Source organism: Trachurus trachurus (genome assembly GCF_905171665.1).
Source record: "Trachurus trachurus genome assembly, chromosome: 1".
In the NCBI taxonomy this organism is placed as follows: domain Eukaryota; kingdom Metazoa; phylum Chordata; class Actinopteri; order Carangiformes; family Carangidae; genus Trachurus; species Trachurus trachurus.
This window is the reverse complement of record NC_139891.1, coordinates 368,804-389,062: the sequence shown is the minus strand read 5'-3', so window position 1 is coordinate 389,062 and position 20,259 is coordinate 368,804. Positions and strand designations below refer to the sequence as shown.

General features: G+C 40.6%; 1 protein-coding gene across 1 annotated transcript; it reads right to left on the bottom strand.

Annotated features, from left to right (window-relative positions):
- Positions 1-3,717: 3,717 nt before the first annotated feature.
- On the bottom strand, positions 3,718-19,639 carry slc25a10b (solute carrier family 25 member 10b). The gene is made up of 11 exons (XM_083980446.1): positions 19,149-19,639; positions 13,854-13,973; positions 12,110-12,224; positions 11,969-12,017; positions 11,395-11,436; positions 11,255-11,298; positions 11,095-11,165; positions 8,114-8,206; positions 7,948-8,025; positions 7,782-7,838; positions 3,718-5,173 (listed from the first exon to the last, which is right to left on the bottom strand). Exons 1-11 carry the CDS (start codon positions 19,236-19,238, stop codon positions 5,072-5,074), a joined length of 861 nt encoding a protein of 286 aa, XP_083836572.1. The 5' UTR covers positions 19,239-19,639; the 3' UTR covers positions 3,718-5,071.
- Between the last annotated feature and the right edge of the window lie 620 nt (positions 19,640-20,259).

Here is a 20,259-nt window from a genome sequence, read left to right as displayed (position 1 = left end):
CTCCCTCTCACACTGCAGTTCTCTGACTCAGCAACGGTGTCGCCAATTCCTCCTGTTCCTCAAAAAAGGCGTACGCCAGGGTCAAAATGGGTGTAAATGTCCGCACTTTTCCCCGTCAGGTTTTGGCTTGATAGATCCCAAATTTGGCGGAGAAAAGTGCGTACGCACAAAACGAGGGGAAAATTGCGTAAAAAAAGGTGTATCCACAATGATAAATGAGGCCCCAGGTCTCTGCTGGAGGGACACCGTGCATGGCATGTGTGGACCACAAACCACTGGCATTTCCACGGCCAAGGGGATGAATCGTGGTTCATCTGAGTTCATCATGAACATACAGCATGTTGCCCATACATGTTGCATGTGTCTCCTCTGGGTCATTGCAGGAGCTGTCCAGCTGGGACTTGACCACGGCAACAGGGCAGCAGACCAGGCAGGCTGCTGACTTTTATTTCCAGGACGGTTGCCAAGGGGCTGGAATTAGAGGGTGTGCACCACCCCCTTTTGCAACATTTCCACAGCTCTTCACTACCACTGGCTTAAGATGGGGGGATCCTGACGTTTCCCATGGCCTCTCCCACCAGGGCAGAAAGCCATAATCCTTGTAACTATCTAAAGTCAGTGTAGTGCTGAAGTGACTGGAGCATAGTTGAGAGCTAATGCTGAAGTGACTGTTTTCACCCCAACAGAGGGAACAATGTTAGCATTGTAGTCATGTTTCTGTCGCTGTAAAATTCATTCTCCTTCTGTGTCTGTCTGGCCACCTGCCCCTGGCATTTGCGATAAGAGTTAGTTGAGTGGGTCTGCAGAACAGAGTGGTAAGACTCAAAATTATCACTTTCACACGAAACTTTATATTGATTTTGATATATCAAATTCTCATATTGCATGTATGTCACCAGAAAAGTTACAGCAATAGGCAGAACGTTAGATTTATTCGTCCCACCTTCACTCTGTCTCCAGGGTTTCCCTTTGACCTTTGAGTTAATATACTGTAGGTTCCTGCTGTGTCTCCATCGGCCTCGGAGTCGGCTCAAAGCCCTCAATTTCTTTTCTCGGAGCCCTGGACTCTGCTCAGATTAATGCTTTGGAGTCTCACACTAGCCAGTGAGGGGAAGGGAATGACTTCATTATTCCCATTCACAATTTTCTCAATAATATCGGTGCTCCAACACCATGCATGATCAACCATAAAATAGACAAAGCTAAGTGGATGGAATTTATTCATCTATAATTATTTTTTCATACACAGGGAAGGATAAAGCTGCATTAGTTGATTTTTAATGAAAAATACAGTCCTTATGTATAATTTTTAAGACTCACTATGACGGAGATGATAACGGAGATGATTACAGCAGCATATTTACACATTCAACAGATATAGACCAAAATTTGGATTCATTTGGAGTTGTGCCTTTAGGTAAGTCCACTCATTACTCCGCACTAGCTCTCTTAGTTTGTTATTTTATGCAAAAACTAGGGCATAGTTACTTAAGAAACACCCACACATCTGCATTCACAAAGATGCAAAAGTCAAAACTTTGACCTCATCTCCTCATTAATCAGTGTTGCATCTTACTTTTGTCTTTTCATGGTGTGAATGGAACTAATTTTTGTTCCAATGGCAAGGTCCTTCATTGTAAAGTTCACTAGATTAGAGCCCAAACAGTTATTATAAACGGGACAGTTGTTTTTTGTTTTCTTTTAACACCTCTGCGAAGGCTGGTGTAAAAGAACATTAATTAAAACAGAAATGTTAGGTCCTTCGTGGCTGAAATGGAACCGAGAATACAAAAGAAAAAATCATTAGCTCAAATATTATAGTGTGACTCATAATATGCTAATTACTCACTGCACAAAAGCAAATTGTCAAAAATCAGAAAACAAAACGGTGTCAGTTTTTTCAATGTACAGAATAATTCAACATAATGAAAGTCAAACATGTTGAAGTGCATGAAAAGGAAATTATAGACAAATGAATTTGCCTCTGAACATATTTTACATCCTGAATCTGTGAATATTAAGAGACTGGTGCAGACAAAATGAGCCAGACTTCAAAAACACACTCTAATTCAATATTATTGTGTGACAAAACAGCAGGAACACTATTCAAAGAGCCCTGAAGTGTTTTATCTTTAATGAGTATAGCCGAGGAGGTGATAACCCTGCTTAAATAAAAGCACATCAGGGTTGGAACAATACCATTATGGTTGCCCACGGCCTGATTTTCCTCTTCACTGTATACAGGCAGCATTCTGAGGCTGTGTAAAAATAGCACAATGAGAAAATGTGCAGAGTGCATTCAGAGGCATAAGGCTCATGAATTCCCACACGTACATATGACGGCAGACATGAATGGCCAGAGTCATTAATGCTTTTTACTGTATGTGATGGATGGTATTAATAAAGGAATAGGCAGCTATATCTTCATCTAAAGGCAGAGGAGCGGAGTCACATTCTATTCCCACAATTTATTATTACAGCTGAACACCACCACTTAACTGCAGACTCCTCTGCCACATGGTCCTGACTGAGAGGCTGTAATTCTGCAAAATTAGCACCCATCCTGAGTCTGCGGGCTGGTGTGAAGGACTGGCAGAAATTTCAATATGCCCTTCAGGGGTGCAGATCTGATCGGGACACAAAAGTGATTTTTTTTTTTTTGCAACTCATACCATGCCGCCATAAATCATAACTTCGTAGAGGCTCGCCATATCATTCGAAAAGTACTGCACAGGGACTCATTTATTGTGCTTACCTGTCTCGTTTATTTGTCCAAAACAGCGCGAATCACTGCTTAAGTGTTAAATCATAATTCTAAGGGTCTCAGGTATGTAATGTCTACACGTTCTTGTCTTTCACCTCCCTCCGACCCTCCCAGATCCCCAATTCCGCTCACCATCTTCCTTTTCTCCCAGTGTATGGAACTTTATGCATGATTCATTGATATGGATGAATATCAATAAATGAAGCCCTAAGATTGGGGAGGTCATTTTTTAGAGCCTTTTAAAGCCTCCTGATTTCATCGGCATCTGTGAAAGAAACTACCCATTTACATCGTAGTGGAGGAGACCAGAGTATGGTCGGCGGCCAATAAAAGAAAAAAAAAGGCGCTTATTTTGGATACAAAGTGTGATCTCACTTGTGTCTTGGGATAGATTTATTTGTATGACCCTAAGGTACTTCCATCCCAAAGGGGACCTTTGCATCATGACTTGAAGTCAAAGGCCTATTTTTTGGGCTTAACCTCCCTACTAGAGATGGAATATGGAGTCAGAAATATATTTGTCAAACATTATTAGTTCCAACATTTAAATCATTTCTTTTTAGATGTGAATCTAAAATGTGAAATCTGAAAATACATTTGTTCAATTTTTAATAATTTAGGGTATTTTTATTGGGGGGGGGGGGGGGGGCAATTCATGGTTTTCAGAAATTAGGGGGGACATCCCCCCCGGGATCTGCACCCATGATGCCCTTCATATCCAGTCACAGCCAGCATCTTTGTACTGTGAGACTGTGGCAGCAGAAACCAGAAACACAAAGCCCACTGTTTACTCATGGATTTAAAACAACTAAGGAGGCCTGCAGATGATTTATGAACCAACAAAAAATAAGGACTACAAAAATGTGGTGTGCTTTACAACAAACTCATTCAACACCAAAACAAAAGTTTGGAGCCTGACGTTTTGTATTGAAAACAGACATCACCGCCGCACATATTTTTCCATTAGTATTTTAATTCCAAAATTCTTTGTGAATGATCTACAAAATACAAATTCTCCAGTTTCATTTCTGTGCGTATGAATACATGAACAATATTATGGCTGATCTAACTACACAGTGTCTCGTATTTGAACTCTTCAAAATAAGAACGTGCAGGCAAACAGTCATTCAGTAGCACTATTATGACTTCCTTTTTTATTGTATTGTTTCATTGTTGTATCTTAGGATGAAGTTGCAGGACTAAACATTATAGTTGAGGACACTTCTGCATTACTACACTGCCCCCTGCAGGACAGCTACTGTAAGGCAACGGTCTTGTCTGTAAACACAGCAGGCACAGCACAAGAGAGGGTTTGATTTCACTGAACCAGTCACAATCAGACTTCGAAATGGGACAACAACTGACAATAGTCAGTAAAACATCTGTAGTGGGAACAATTAACATTTTAAGAAATTAGGATATCCCCATTCTTATTTTTTTTAGAACATGATTTAGTTTACAGCATGTTATTCTATGCAGCAGGTTAGTCAGTATGAGTCCGTGGAGTTTCAATAAAGTGCCGTACAAAACAGAGCAGCATCCTGAGTCATTGAATCTGACATGCATTTAGCTCGATGAAGTAGTAACATTAGAGATGAAAATGCTACATGTGCACTACTACTGTACAGCAGTTCTCCAAAGGCTTCTCTATATTCAAACCGTAAGGATGAAAGAGAGATAAAGTGGTCATTTCCAAACTAAAAGAGCCACTGCCAAACATACCTTCAGCAGTCTGCTCTGTGTGGTTCACAGTTTCCCCACAAACTACCTCCTTACTTAAAAACACCGGACGAACACGCTTGGTCCTTTACCCCCGAAGAAATTTATAAATGAACTTGTGACAGGAGTGGAATGAAGGAAATGAGAAATCTGGTAAATCTAACACGTCAGTCAGTGGCTGCTTTCCAGTTCAAAACCAATTACTAGGTCAAACAAATACATCAGTAAAACTGTTAAAATTCAGGGCGCATCACATTTGGTCACCACCATTGGGAATGGTTACTATGTATGTTAAATAAAAGCTTGATTAGTGATGTTTTAGTGATGGCTTTTGGGAAATAAATTGTCAACACTACACTGTAATAAGTACATTCTAAGTACATTTTATATTTCTGCTAAATCAGACGTCTTATCTAATATGAAACAATTGAGGACCACGTCGGGGTATGCACTCCTGGCACAGACCTTTCAAGCCACTGTCTATAATTGCTATTACACTGGCGTGGGCTCTGAAGGCGCTGTGTACCACTTTTTAATTGGCCTTAAAAGTACTGAGTGCTGAGATCAGAGAGTGACCCAGCGCTGAGTTTAGGAGATGATGCGAATGCCAAAGTTTTTCTTGAGCTGCTCGAGGAACATGAAGGTGAGCACTGTGTGGGGAATCAAGCGGATCCCCGCTGGGACGAGGCCCTGGAACAGAAAGCACCGTTAGATCACCACTCCTGCAGTTGCAGCCAACCTAAAGCTACAGCTACTGCACCCACCAGCTACGTAAACATCATCTCTAACTATAGGGATGTCACCATTACTTGCTTTCACAATTAATCGCGGTATAAAACGCCACAATTAATTTATCGCAAAGATTCCTAAATACCGTCACTTTCCAAAAAAGAGTCAGAACCATCTTGACAGATGTGCACCAAAGTCAAGGTAAAAGCACAGATACTGGTCCATTTACCCAATGTAACATTGAATCGGTAGGAATTTAAAAGTTTGCGTGTCATTTGCAACAACAACAAAAAAAAAGATTAAAATAAACTTAAATATTTGGTAAAGATGACAATTAATTCCCCTGGGGAATATAATTTGTCCTATATTAATAGATACTTAAAATATTTTGTTATTTTGGCATTATATTTTGACTTATTTGATTTTACACATAGTGTTGTGAAATGAATTAATGCATAATAATCGTGATAACCGTAATACCGTGATTATTTCTCTGACAATAATCGTACCAAGAAAATCTATTATCATGACATCCCTACTTCTAATTATATCTGGTGCTGTAAATGAGAGTTAGTGCAAATTCAAAGATGTTCTCACACAGCTCTGGGATCATCTGGGTGTGCTGCCTAAGAGACTCTATCTTCTATCTGTGTTTTTATATGATAACGTCATAAAACGGACGTTACATTTATCCAAAACACAGTGTGCACTAAAAAGACTAGGCTTATTGTTGTGTATCATGCAATTTTTTTCAAAACAATATACTTACTATGTAATATACTGTACAGTTTAGTATATTCATAAATACGACATAAATCATCAATGAGGCCAAATTTACTCTCTATAGGGTGGTGTGGCTACTTTCCTCCAATCAACAGCAGATCTTATGCTGACGTCAGATGACACACCTCTTCAAAAAAAAAAAAAAGCACCGCTGCTGTCGTGAAGCTCAGAGAGAGCACGGCAGACCACTGCAGACTGATTTAATAATCCAAAACTATTTCACAACTCAAGTTCCTTTCACAAATTAACAGTGGAAGTTGATTCATTGCACAAATCTGAAGTTTATACAGCACATGGCCAAAAGTGCAACAGGTGAAAATTAATTAAATATTAGAACATTATGCTGTTTGGTGCTTCAATAAATTGCTGATAACAATGATGAGGTCTATAAATTATTTGGAACACACTCATCCAATTTTATTCTTATTTTCTTACCTCAACCGATATTTAGGCCAATATATTTTGTAACATATTTTATAAAAAATAATTCTGAAGGCCTAATTATATATATAAAAAAAGGATAATAAATATTGTAAATGTTTCATGTTTTTTGATTATTGTTAATGCATTTTATCTGTTTAGAAATCAGGCCAATATGTATAAGAAGATGGAATAACTGTATGAAACACATAGATTTCTGATCAGAGTGACTGCTGACTTCACAGATACAGACAACAGAATCAACTAAGCCTGGCTGTTATTATGGTCAGGCTAGGTGCAGAGAATAAATCACCATAGTAACTTGACCAGGATAAATCTAACCTGCTTTCAAACAACCGACTTGAGGCTAAATTAAGCCAGGATAACCAACATATCCCGGCTTAATCCCTTATTTAGGTTTAGAACAACAGGGGTCATTAATGAGATTCTGCAGTATTTTGGTTGTGTTGTTGTCGCTCATCATCATCACTGTAATGCGTTTTTCTGCATGCTTATTTACACAGTAAAAGACATGCCTAGTTGTATACAGGGGGTCCGCTCCTACTTCAGTCTAATGGAAAAGAGGTGAGTTGAGATAGATCTATAATCTTATCCCACTCAATTTGCTTCTATGTAACTACATCACATGAAAATGTGTTTATGGGCCAAAATATCTACACTATTACAGCTCCTATTACAATGCTGGACTCAATGACTTTTATCCAGCTTTTGACAGCGAGCTCAGCAACAGAAATAATATATTGAAGGACCTGCTAAGAAGGCCCTCCTGTTGTCCTTCTGGGTCAAATTGACCCAATCCATTCCTTTCCTCCATCCTTCCTTCCTTTCTCCCTTCCTTCTTTCCACAATCCTTTTTCCTTTCGTTCCTTCCTTCCTTCGTCTGTCCTTCTGCTTCCTTCCTTAACCTAATCTGTTCCTTCCCTCCATTTTTCTTTCCTTCCTTTTTCCTTTCCTTCAGTCATTCCTTCTTTTGTTACCTTCATACTTACTTCTTCTTCCTTCCTCTTTTGATCCAATTAACCCAATCCGTTCCATCCCTCCATCTTTCTTTCCTTCCTTTTCCCTTCCTTCTTTCCACATTCCTTTTTCCCTTCCTTCCTTCCTTCATCCTTCTTCCTTGCTTTTTGACCCAATCTGTTCACTTCCTCCATCTATCTTACCTTCCTTTTTCCCTTTCCCTTTTCCCTCTTTCCTCTCATCTCTACCTTCGTCCTGCCTGCCTTCCTTCCTTCCTTCCTTCCTTCCTTCCTTCCTTCCTCGACCCAGGCGGACAACAGGAGGGTTAAGAGTGGCACTAAATAACCTTAATGGTGTTTAAATACAATGTAGATGTGTCTTTTTTTACCTTGTAAAATGCCAGTGGACCCAGCCTGGCGGTTTCTCGTAGGCAATGTGTCACCCCCTGAGGAGAGAGCGATAATGAGCAGAATAAACACTGGGAAATGGAGAAGAGGGATGAACAGACAGGAGTGAAGGGATAAGAGGAGGCGATGGAGGAGGGATCTACTTACTGTGTACTCTCCCTTTGAGTTCATCAGTCTCGTCTTTAGTACATCCAGAGGCTGACACAAGAATGTAGCGCAGCCTCCCTGCAGAGGGACATTCACGTCAGCCCAGATCAGTCGACATTAAACCAGCTTTGTAAAGTTCACCCACCGGGCGAGGCCTGATACTTACAGCAATGAAGCTGGAGAGAAAATGTGTCAGCATGTTGTCTCCCATCACTCCTGTCCCCAACACCAGCTGCTTGGCCTGGTCATAACATGCCAACTAAAGGAGGAAAATAAGATGAGACGGAGAAAACTTAAACAAAAGAAAACCCACAATCCTTCAGTGCTGTCAAATCAGCATTGTCCGGATGTGAAACATTGTGTGTTCTCCTCTTATTTATGTTAACTTATATCACAAAAAGCTACGATCAAGTCAAGTCAAAAGCCCTATTCGCACGGGATTAGTATTACCTGGGGACCTCAGGTAATTAGTAATAATTGCGGAGGACGTCTGTGGTCTTAATCCCGTGCGAATGCGCCATGTCAGTAATTTGTAAAGTAAAAATTCCCCCGCAAATTACCTACTATATTTCACCAAAGACCGACGTCCCGTGGTAAAACTAGTCCCGTGCAAATCTGCATCTCAGTAATTGAGAGGCATTTTTTGTTTTTGCTGTTTTTATTGCTCGTCTTTTCTACTTCTTCCCCGGTTGAAACCATAGCTACTGTACGGGGTGAAACATGGAGGCTGCGGTGGAAATTATGAGCGGCATTTTCAAGGGCGTTTTAGGTGCTGACACTAGGGATGCACATGATTAACCGTTTAGACGTTAACCGATAACAAGAACTTTGACCGATTAATACTATCGGGTATTTTTTTATTATTACTAGGTCGTGTGTATTTAACGGCAAAAAAAAAATTGGAGCGATAATTTATTTATTTATTTATTTTTTGCCGTGCGCCGCAAGCAACTTAATCTTATCGGTTAACGGTTAATAATCGGTTAACGAGCGTCGGTTATCGGTCAGAAAAAAAATTCAAAATGTGCATCCCTAGCTAACACGGGCTCGTATCGGTGCTGGACACCCATTTGAATAAACAGCTCAGATCCATAAAAAGAGCAAAATTTCGGAGGATATTGAGATGGATGACATGCAGCTTTCAACAGGCTTAATACAGATGCCGTGACGGCCCGTTATTGCGACAACAACTGCACTGTTGCGAATTCACGTTGCTGCTTTGACATTTTATTTACATTTGCTTCGCACATGGATGTGACAGCAGCGGATGTTACGACGTGCACAGCTTGACGTCATATCGGAGCCTTAATGTCAGTAAATTCGAGTAAAATACAGACTTCACTTATCCCGTGTGAATGCACCGCAAGAAACACAGACGTGGGGGGGTTATTTACAAATTACCAGAGGTCCCCAGGTAATACTAATCCTGTGCGAATAGGGCTAAAGTCAAATATGGTGTGTAATAATAACAACGTAGCAACAAGTTTTAAGACGTCAGGCTTTGGCTCCCCCTAGTGGTAGAGCACCAGAAGACACTGACCTCTGAAGTCCAATGGGCTCTATGCACAGCTCCACTACTTCCTGAATTTAAGGCAGCTCTTTTATTTCCTGTCTTACATTATTGGACAAACTGATTAATCCAGGTGTGTCTGACCATTCTGACAACTCAGACACACCTGGATTAATCAGTTTGTCCGATAATGTAAGACAGGAAATAAAAGAGTAGCCTTAAGTTCAGGAAGTAGCAGAGCTGTGCAGAGCCCATTTCCTTGTCTTTACAAACATGGAAATAAACTGACATTAACTGTCACAAAATAATCATGACAACATAATAGGGTAATGTGTGTGCACGGTCGTTTTATTCAGTTCCAGTTTCAGTAATTGTGGGTGTGTAGACAGGGATATGATGGAACACATGAAACTAATGTTTATGTTTTTTGTTGGCTGTAGATGGTTCAGTGACAAGTTTCTCTGTACCATACAGTACGGACCATGTATGTGGCGGATATAAGAGGGGAGCTCCTGCAGGAACAGGTTTCTTCTTCAGTGGCATTTGGGAGTTTTTAAAATTTGAGGCATTTGCAATTATTTCCCCAGGTAAAATTGTTTTTTCGTTTGTTTTATTAATTCACGTTTGTCTACTTGTTTGTCTTCTTTCGGTGAATGAAAGTTTCCTACAGACACAGCAGAACAGTTGGCTTTGTTCTGCAATCAGAACTGTTTTTTTTTATTGCCAAGAGCAGTAAAGGTCAGTTTACAGCACGAGGAACTTGTCTTGGTGTCAGGTGCAAACATAAAGGTACCAAAAATAGTTTAAAGGGAGGGATAAAAATATAATTACCGGTAAGAATTTAAATAAAATAAAATACAATAAAATAGAATGAATTAAAATATTCTAGTGCAAGAGACACGCATATACTATAAATACACAATTACTATATAAAAGAATAGAATAAAGATATATACAAAATACTACTAAATAAGTTATTGTGCAAATTGTTGTAGTAGTGCAGATTTTTTAAAGGCTGTTCTGATCATGCCACTAATAAAACTAATACTAATAAAAAATGCTACAACCATACACCTCCTCATGAAGAGTTGGTCTCCATTTAAGACCACAGTACAAAAAGCCACTCTTGCACGAGGAGCCAGCTTTGGATGAATTGGTTGTGAAGATTTGCATCAGTCTGAGGCTGGAGTCTACTCACCAGCTGAGGTCATGTGGATTAATGCATAATGTATTATACATTATGTTTAAATGGAGCCAACAAGTGGTCCATTCTCCAAATAAATTGATTAAAATTTGATAAATGAAAGTACCTTTAATCTAATTACATGTGCTGTAAGTCAATTATCCTATTTAAAGAGTTTACAGATGGATGCAATTTGACATTTCCTTTAACGTGACTAGTAAGTATATTCATGTGTTTGGAAGAAAATGGATTGGCATTAACATTATGTTTTGTTTGTTTTTTTAAAGGAGAAATTGAAATAGCTCTAACACTCCCTTATGTCTCTTTAATACAAGAATTCTAAATGACTTTTTAAAGTTACAAATTTAATATCTGCTCTGCAACAAAAAGCCACAGAGGTTTCATGATACATTTATTTTCAACCAATGACAGGACTGTAAGTAGTGTGACTTGCCTGTCCAACGGTGACCATGGCTCCTCTGCTGGAGGCCATGGTGGCTCCTGAGAACAGTCTCCTCACACCCTCTGTGGAGCAGAACACAGGTCAGCGCTGAGGCGTGATGCCGCTGTGTGCTGTATGGGATGTTACATACATTATACTGCTTGGGATATACCTTCTCTGAAGACTCTGAAGAGCCCATCGACGGCATGTTTGTAGCTGAGTGAAATAAAAACCAAAAACATTAAAGCATCAGTATCACATAATTGTATTAGAAAGAGAGCTATACTGACAAAATAAAGTCAAACCACTCACTTTCTCCTCAGCTCTGGTGGTAGTTTCATGTCATTTTGCATCCTGCAAGGAAAAACTGTTCAGGCCTTTTGAATACAATATTTATTTATTATTATTTATTTCTTTTTGTAAACTGAGGAGACTACACTCGCTTGATACAGTTCAGCTGCTCAACAGTTTGGCATCTCCTTTGTCATATTTTTACACAATAAACCAAAAATTTTCAGTGGGTGAAAAGTCAGGCCACAGAGAGGCCAAGCTGTTGTAATCTGTGCTCACTGTGGTTCTTCATTGTGTTGCTGAAATAAACATATTATGTACAGTATGTTACTCTGAAAGCTTTGTATACCATCCATCTTTAATGGTGCCTCCAAAAATGTGCAGGTGCGCTGATAACAAGCCAGATGATTTCCAAGAAAAATTTCAGATCTTATGAGGTTTGGAAGTTTTAGTAAATCATCACATTCAATCTCGATTTACATTTTGCACAGCGTCCCAACTTCTTGATTCAAGTGGAAAACAAAGTAGGGTCAGACTGTTGGACTCTGTTAAATATTACAGTAATACCACTCTGAATACTGTGGGGACATCTTACCTGACATTCACCATGTCTGCAGGCGTACCGACAAACCCACCAGTGAAACCTGTTGGCAGACAAATCCAGTTAGCACACAATCTTTCATGAATACACATGTGTGTGTGCGAGAGAGAGAGAGAAACATCTGTGTGCTCCCACCTCCAAAGGCTCCCAGCAGGACCTTCTGGTAGAAGGGCATAGGGCCCTGGTTTGTGCTGCCCATCATGTCCCTTACTGTCTCATAAATGGCAAATCTGGTGAGAGAATATGACATCTGAGGAGAGGAGAGGAGAGGAGAGGAGAGGAGAGGAGAGGAGAGGAGAGGAGAGGATTAAACAGAACATTCAGGTAGATGGATGACTCCTACACTCTGCTCATTATTTAACATTTAGTTAATTTTTAGGAACATAATTTAAAGGGGCCCATAAACAGGATGCAGTGTTTATCAGATAAAACCAGTCCTGTCCTTCCTCATCTAGTAGCTGTGATTTAACGTTTCTGTCATAGCTGGATCCACCCTGCATTATTAAAGTCCTGCTAATTACACTGCAATCCTTACATACTTGCAAAAAACTATTTTGACATGTTTATAGTATCCTTCTGCCAAAAACCAGCTATTTTGTGGGACTTCACATGAAGTGAGTCACGCCAACCCAACCCCATCTCACCAGTTATAATATATTTCCAAAACCTGTAAGTCTGTCATATGCTCCCTTCCTTTAAAGGGATACGCCAACATTTTTTTTCGTGTCTTGCCTCACTCCCGAGTCCATGACAAGCAGATAGACACCATCCTTTCGACTGTACGTGCAGTAACAAGGGAGATACGGGCAGAGCTGGCGCACCGCTAATTAGCTTAGCTCAAACGCTGGAAGTGCATAGGTAGTGTTAGCTACTCTTCAGCAACTCTAAATGGAAACTGACGGGCCGATCTTCGTCTCAGAGCTGACAAAACTCTCCGGTAAGGCATCTTGAGCGGTCAAATGCCGGTAACGGGGCGAGATCGGTCAAAACGGAGGGTTCAAGCAAAGACGGTTTATTTTGGTTCAAGCTAGCTACATCGAGGGTAGGTTAGCTTCCTATTTCAAAGTAAAAGCACAAATTCTATCGTCATGGTTTTTTGTATGTAAAGGGCAACGGGTGTTTTATTTTGTGAAAGTAACCAGAAGTGCGTTGGTCACAACAGCTAGCTTGAGTAGCGCCAAATTCGTCCGAACAAAATTGTAAACAGCTGGTATTTAGACAAATTAACGACACACTGCTGATCTAAACGGCTACTTTCTCACCTAAAAATGTTTGAAATGCAAGTGATATATTTACAGAGTTAAGAGCTAAAATGAAATCAGCTTCTGACTGCTGATTTCGGCTCGGGTAGGAGGCAGGCTAACACTACCTATACACTTCCAGCGTTTGAGCTAAGCTAATTAGCGGTGCGCCAACTCTGCCCGTATCTCCCATGTTACTGCACGCACAGTGGAAAGGATGGTGTCTATCTGCTGGTCATGGACTCGAGAGTGAGGCAAGACACGAAAAAAAAATGTTGGCTGATCCCTTTAACTAGTTGACTTGATGGTCATAAACACATTATGTTTTTCTCAAACTTCTGTGAGTTCAGCTATGCACTCATTCATTAGCAGGGTATGTGTACACTGAAGAAAGTAAAAGGTGTTTTGTTATTACGTTTTCAATCACTAAAATCCCTGTTTTTTAGTTGGTGCTATTTTTAATGGACAGGATTTTGTCTTTTATCCAGAAGTGGTACCTTTGTTTTGAAATGTGACACAGACATGCATAATTATCATTATTAATTTATCACTCTGCCTCAGCTTTAAAAAAAAAAAGAAAAAAAAAGAAGGGATATCTGAATGTGGCGAAGAGAGCGATAAGCTGCAGACATACACACCTGTCTACAGAGGGAGGCAGACAGGCCATTGTAAAGAGCCAGCACCCCATCGGTCTTCACCACATGAAGGGCCATCCCCACCATCCTGTGCTTCACCTCCTGCTGTGTCTGCAGGTGTACCTGGAGAGACAGCCATCACAGTCAGTACCAAGTGACCGTCAGGGACAGGATAAAGAAAACATCTGACACAGACACAACAATTCTGCAGACGTAGACAACGTGTGGTCCTGTTGGCGTTGACACAGCATGTTTCTTTCTTCTTGTTCCTCCTTGTGGAGTGACTAGTTCGCATATTTAGGCAAGTTTTAGTGAGTCAAGGCTAAAGGTCACAGCCTCAAAGTGGTGCTCGTGGTTCAGTATTGCACATCCCTAAAGTTGAGGAACATGAAAAGTGCTTTTCAAAATCCTATCAGAGCCTAAGATATCCTGATTTTAGGTCGTTATTTGGGTCAAACTCCACACACACTCGATCCTACACTCCAACATGGTGCAAATACACATTCCATCAGCCGCCTGGTAAATGCCCACATATTTGACACTTACACCTCAGACATGAAACACAGTCTTTCTGTTACATGAGCATCAGAGACATTGCTTAAGGTCTGAGAAAAGCTCCTCCATCCACAGAAAATATCATTTAACTATTTACTTCATTGGCTGAGTGGCATCAGTAAGTAAACTGACTCTCTAGCATAAACTTGGTGATTAGGGATGTCACGATTATACATTTTCTTGGTACGATTTTTGTCAGAGAAATAATTATGGTATTACGATTATCACGATTATTATGCTTTAATTAATTTCACAACACTATGAATGTGTAAAATAAAATATAGTCAAAATATAATTACATTACTCATTGTTTACATAAAATATTTCAAGTACCTATTAATACATGACCAATTATTAATCCCCCAGGGGAAATGTTTGAAATATTTAGGTCATTAATTGTTACCTATACTAAATGTTTACGTATATTGTTTTGTTTTTTAATACAAATGACACACTAACATTTAAATTCCTACCAATTCAATGTTACGTTAAATGGACGAGTATCTGTGCATTTACCTTTATTTTGGCGCACATCTGCCGATATGGTTCCGACATAATCTTTTTTGGGAAGTAACGGTATTTAGGAATGTTTGCGATTAATTAATCGTGGCGTTTAATACCGCGATTAATTGTGAAAAGTAATCGTAACATCCCTACTGGTGAAGGAAGAAATCTATGTGCAACACAGGCTGTTATAAAATAACCTGTGTGTGTGTGTGTGTGTGTGTGTGTGTGTGTGTGTGTGTGTGTGTGTGTGTGTGCGTGTGCGTGTGTGTGTGTGTGTGTGTGTGTGTGTGCGTGTGTGTGCGTGTGTGTGTGTGTGTGTGTGCGTGTGTGTGTGTGTGTGTCCTGCCTGTGTCACAGGAGATCAGGAGCTCCATGACTTCACCTTTATCCTGTGTTCAGATCAGTATCTTAGTGTGCAGGCCATGATGCCCTTCAAAACACAATGTTTACCCTGTGTCCCATCACCAGCTTTTTAATGGCTGCTTTATTACATCCATCACTCTTTTAATCATTTCTTCAGTTTAATTACCAGTTCATCATCACTGTTACTGTCCACACACACTGATCCGGTCCAAACCAAGTCATGCAGCAGGTTTAACAGGGGAGGGGTTGTGTCTGGATATAGAAAAACTTATTACAGATATAGCCTACAGATATTGCCTTGTGGGTAGATGGGTGTGAAACCTAGTTTCAGTTATTCTTTTAGTTAGTTTTAGTGTTGACCTCCATTAACTAGAAAAGTGCATAAAATCATATTTTTCTGACTGTTTACATTTAACATCTCATGAGCACATGGTGTCATTATCTTTTTCCAACAGAGGAAAACAAAACAAGAGTCTACAACCCTGCTAGTAGGTCTGAGAAGGTGTGAGCTACAGTAAATGCTAACAACATGAATGCAATATTTATTGGACATGGACAAGCACAAAATGTTAACAACAGATGAGAATGAGAAGAAAAATATCTGTTGTAGTAGTAATAATGTGTTCTTATTTATGTGTACATTCATGTTTCTACCAAATTTTGTAGTACACCATCAAAGATATTGAAGTATTTAACAGGATGGCCTGAAATCTTTAAAAGAAACTGAATCATCCACTAGAAACCAAACAATCTAATTCATTTCCGTGTCAATCAACCTATGGCAGTAGTTGGTATAATACTAAAGTATGGACACTATCATAACTAAAGATCCACAATGACATCATACTGTATGGCCAAGATAACTGCACCCAAACCATGTTTTAGTCAAGTATCATACTGTGGGGAAAAATGTAATTACTTGTAAAGTGGACACAGGTAGGACTGACTGTGGTGTCGTCTGTCGAACTATGGAAAAAGAAACCGCAGTGTTTTGTAAAAATGTGTTAAGTCAGTGTCCTGTTGAGCCATCAGCGAGCTAATGTGTATACGACCAGGAACACTGTGGTGAAATATTACACCCAGATGAGTTGATAAGTGTTTTTAGCAAATCTTGTTTTGTACCTCAGCTGCATCAGTTCCAGATAACAATAGAGTAGCCTATCTGAGGGCGGAATAGGAATCTAGGTTGACACATAGAAGGAACATGACTCTGCACTCTTTGTACTGCAGTGTATGTGTGTTTATTCAAGGCCTATCTCTCTGCTGGAGACTGCTTTCCCCAAGTCTCTACGCCAAATTACACCACAGTCCTAAACTGAGCTGTTAGCTTTTACAGGATTGTGTGCAGCATTATGAGGCCATAAACATTTTTAATCTTTGCATGCTGTTGCGTCAGAGTCACCATCTGTCTCTCTGTCCAGACAAACTATGAATTCAAAGCAATATCGCTGTATTATTGTTGATCAGCAAAATATCCATGTACTGTAAGGATAATGTCTTATTCCTTTTACAGATTTACAGATTGCTGTTGCCCAAATGAATCATTCTGAGCAAGATGTAATTAATTAACAAAAACTAGTTGCTCCAGTTTTTGATCAACAAATATTAAGAGTCTGGTTTCATAGTGGGACACTATTTTGATGTTTTCCTCTGGGATTTTTCATACATTTGCTTAAACGTGATTTAATTATTATTATTATTTTATGTAAATATCCATTCATGATTTCAGTCACATCGTCCAGCACTACTGCAACAACACCCGTCAAGTCAGGATGCTTCAAGCAGTGAGGGGAGAACTTGCAATGCAAACCAAGCTCATTTAATATGTGAAAACAAATCCACTCTTCCTAAGTAGATGACAGTGACTGACACAGTGCTTCCTGCATCATGCATCATGCACTCTCTCGTTTCTTTGCAGTAACACTAGCTATCTTCAAAGTTGATGGGATTATCCATAGAAACAATTAATTGTCTACAGTTTGTGCCACCAAGTTTTCATAGATTTTTGTAATCAACAGGGAAATCCTCTCTTCATCAGCTGTAGGTACAGTAGCTTCTGAGAAAAAGCAGCAGCACTCATGGTGGTGTTATCTCCATTCATCACCAGTAACATTCCTCACCTGACCACTATTAGGCCGACAGCACTTTGTCTGGTGTAAAACTACATGAGGGGACACAGAGCCATCTGGAAGTATTTGGACAATGACTCATTCATTTGTCCTGCTGCCTCTGTACTCACTCAATGGGACTAAAGAGAAACTGACCAGAGTTTGAAGTGCTGACTCTCAGCTTTAATCTGAGGCTCCCTGCATACATATTTATTAGGTGAACTGTTGTCTTTCCTTGCTGCCTCTTTTAACATAGGGGGCAACTACAGTAGTCACCCTCAAACATGCTTTAAGCATAAAGTAAACTTTTACCCTCATAGTTCATTTCAAATCTAATCTACTGGACTCGAGTCAACACAACACAAAGTGTGTTACAGTGAAGCACATACACAGCCCATGGAGGCAGTGACGGTACTTCAAAACACTTCGTGCCACAATTTATGTCATAAAGTCCTCTGGGACAACTCTTTTAAGTCTGAGGACACAGATGTGATGCAGTTTTGATGCACACGTTTAGATTCAATGTGATTTCCAAAGACAGCATTATTAGTGATTGCCTGAGAATCACTTTGTTATATTATGTTTAGCTAATAGAGGTTGTATACTGTAGTTGTAGTGGCCTAGGGCCCTTTCATTGTAGGTTCTTGTTTTGCCGACTTGCAGTTCAAGCTGCAGTCGTCGTGACTTTCTGTAGGGGGAAAGAATTAGAGGTCTTGAGGATTTCACTTAAAAACTGTGGATGCTTGCTGATCTTTTTAAAGACTTTTTTCATTGCGCAGTATATGATCATTCTTTTGTTTTGTTACTTTGTTTGAAGAAGGCAGTTTGACAAAAGCTATGAGCCAAAACAGGCAACCTCTAAAAATAAGGCGGTTGTCAGTACCATGAGCAGAGCAGTAACACAGCTGCACTGGAAACTAGCGCTAAGTAATGAAAGACTTCAACAACAATGAAGCAACTAAAATCACCAGACTCAAAATGTAACTCTTCAGTCTCACATCTATAATTGCATATTATGGCATCAAGAGTTGACAAAAAAAGAATAAGAAAAACACTACTAGGGGACAACTTTACCGCAAAGTGCTGATTTACCAGCTTATTAGCAGCCTTGTCTGCATGATTACACAGCCCATGACTTCCTGAGGACCAGTTAGTGTTATCAGGGTCATGTGCCGGTGACTGCACTGACACTGCAGCCTTTACAGAGGTACATTACAACTACAGACAGTAGCTAGTAGTAGACCCTGGCACTTGATCTAAATGCACTCCCTTAATAAGAATGAACAAGAGGCACACACCTGCTATCAGGCGACGACAGGCTGCATATGGTGCCCCCCTCCCCTCCCCTCTCCCCAGCCCTGCTCAGTTCAATGTGAAACTACAGCTACACACATTAGGTGCACGTGTATAAAGTCAATTCTTACAACCTATTATTTCAATAATCACCTAAAGTATGTTTTAACTGAACTGAACAGTCCTCACTGGCCTTTAACCTACATTTCAACAGCCCTGCATCTTCTAGACATTACAGAGATACTACAGAAGACATGTGATACCTCAGTGTGGCATGGTCACTACAAGTTCACTGCTGCATGGCTACAAACCATGCGGTAATATGATGAGTATAGTCAGAGGTGAGCTGATATCTAGTCTGTCGATCGCCTGCGTCGACCGCTGGAAACAGCTGTCGTGTCGCTCAGGCCTGCACAGCTCTAACGTTACACACCAGCGGACACACACTGCTCCACTGCTCCCCCCCATTCACCTTGATGAGATCCAGAGGATGAGTGCAGCAAGCGGCTCCGCAGGACGCCAGCCCGCCGAAGTACCATCTCGACATCCGCTTCTCGGTCATGGTGCCCGGTGTTGTGGCCGTCGTGTAGATGCAGCTACAGCGGTGACTTCCTTCGCTTCCAGTCCGCCTCGGTGCGCTTTGCTTCGCCCTCCCCGCTCTGTGCGCTTCCTGGCCCGCCTGCAGGGTGCAGCCGCTGGCCTGTCTCTTCAGGACACGGAGGACAACCTCGTTAATCTTCAAACATACCGATAAGAGTCACCGCCGCGGACCGGAGGGGACTTTGGGCAGCTAACCGCGTTGCGCATACTCACGACACATGATGTGCGTGTTTGCACGTGAAGGACTGTGCATGTGTGTGTGAGTGTGTACGTGTGTGCACTGTCTTCTGCTTTTGAGGCCACGACCTGCAGCTGGAAACAGAGGAGGAAAAACTCCAGCCAATTGCCACCGTGGACAGCGGAGCTGCCTACCCGCCCCGGGGCCCGAAATCCAAAGGTCGACAGCGGGGTATGAGAGAGCTAAAGCCGAGCAGCACACACACACACACAGCACGGACTCGACTCGCATACCCCACTTTCACCGCTACGAGCTGTCATGCGGTTTTTAAAGAGATACGCATCCTTCCTGCTGCTGTACACAGGCCACACACTCACTGTCTCTTTAAGAGGACTCGTCTCGGCGAGTTCAGGCAAACCACCACACTTCACCACGATCAACATGTTTTTGGGGCAATTATCTGTAACTATAGCAGCTATAAATGCACGCACTTTGCACTTGGTGAGGCAGTGAGGCAAAAACTAGTGGAATAAAAGTTGAGCAAACATGACAAAAATAAAGCACTGCAAATAATTGAACAGAAAATAATTACTGATACACAATCTACTGTTCAGCCATGGGCCATTTTCTAACGTGTGTTTTTTTTTCTTAAAATGTTTTATTATTCTTTGTAAGAATAAAGTTTGCTAATCTGGTTGTATTGTACCTATACATTACAGAGTCAGTGTTTCACTATGAGACTTAATGGTGGTTATTCACCTTCATAGAGCTGGTATTTAGGCCTACACTACAAAAAGTTAGGGAT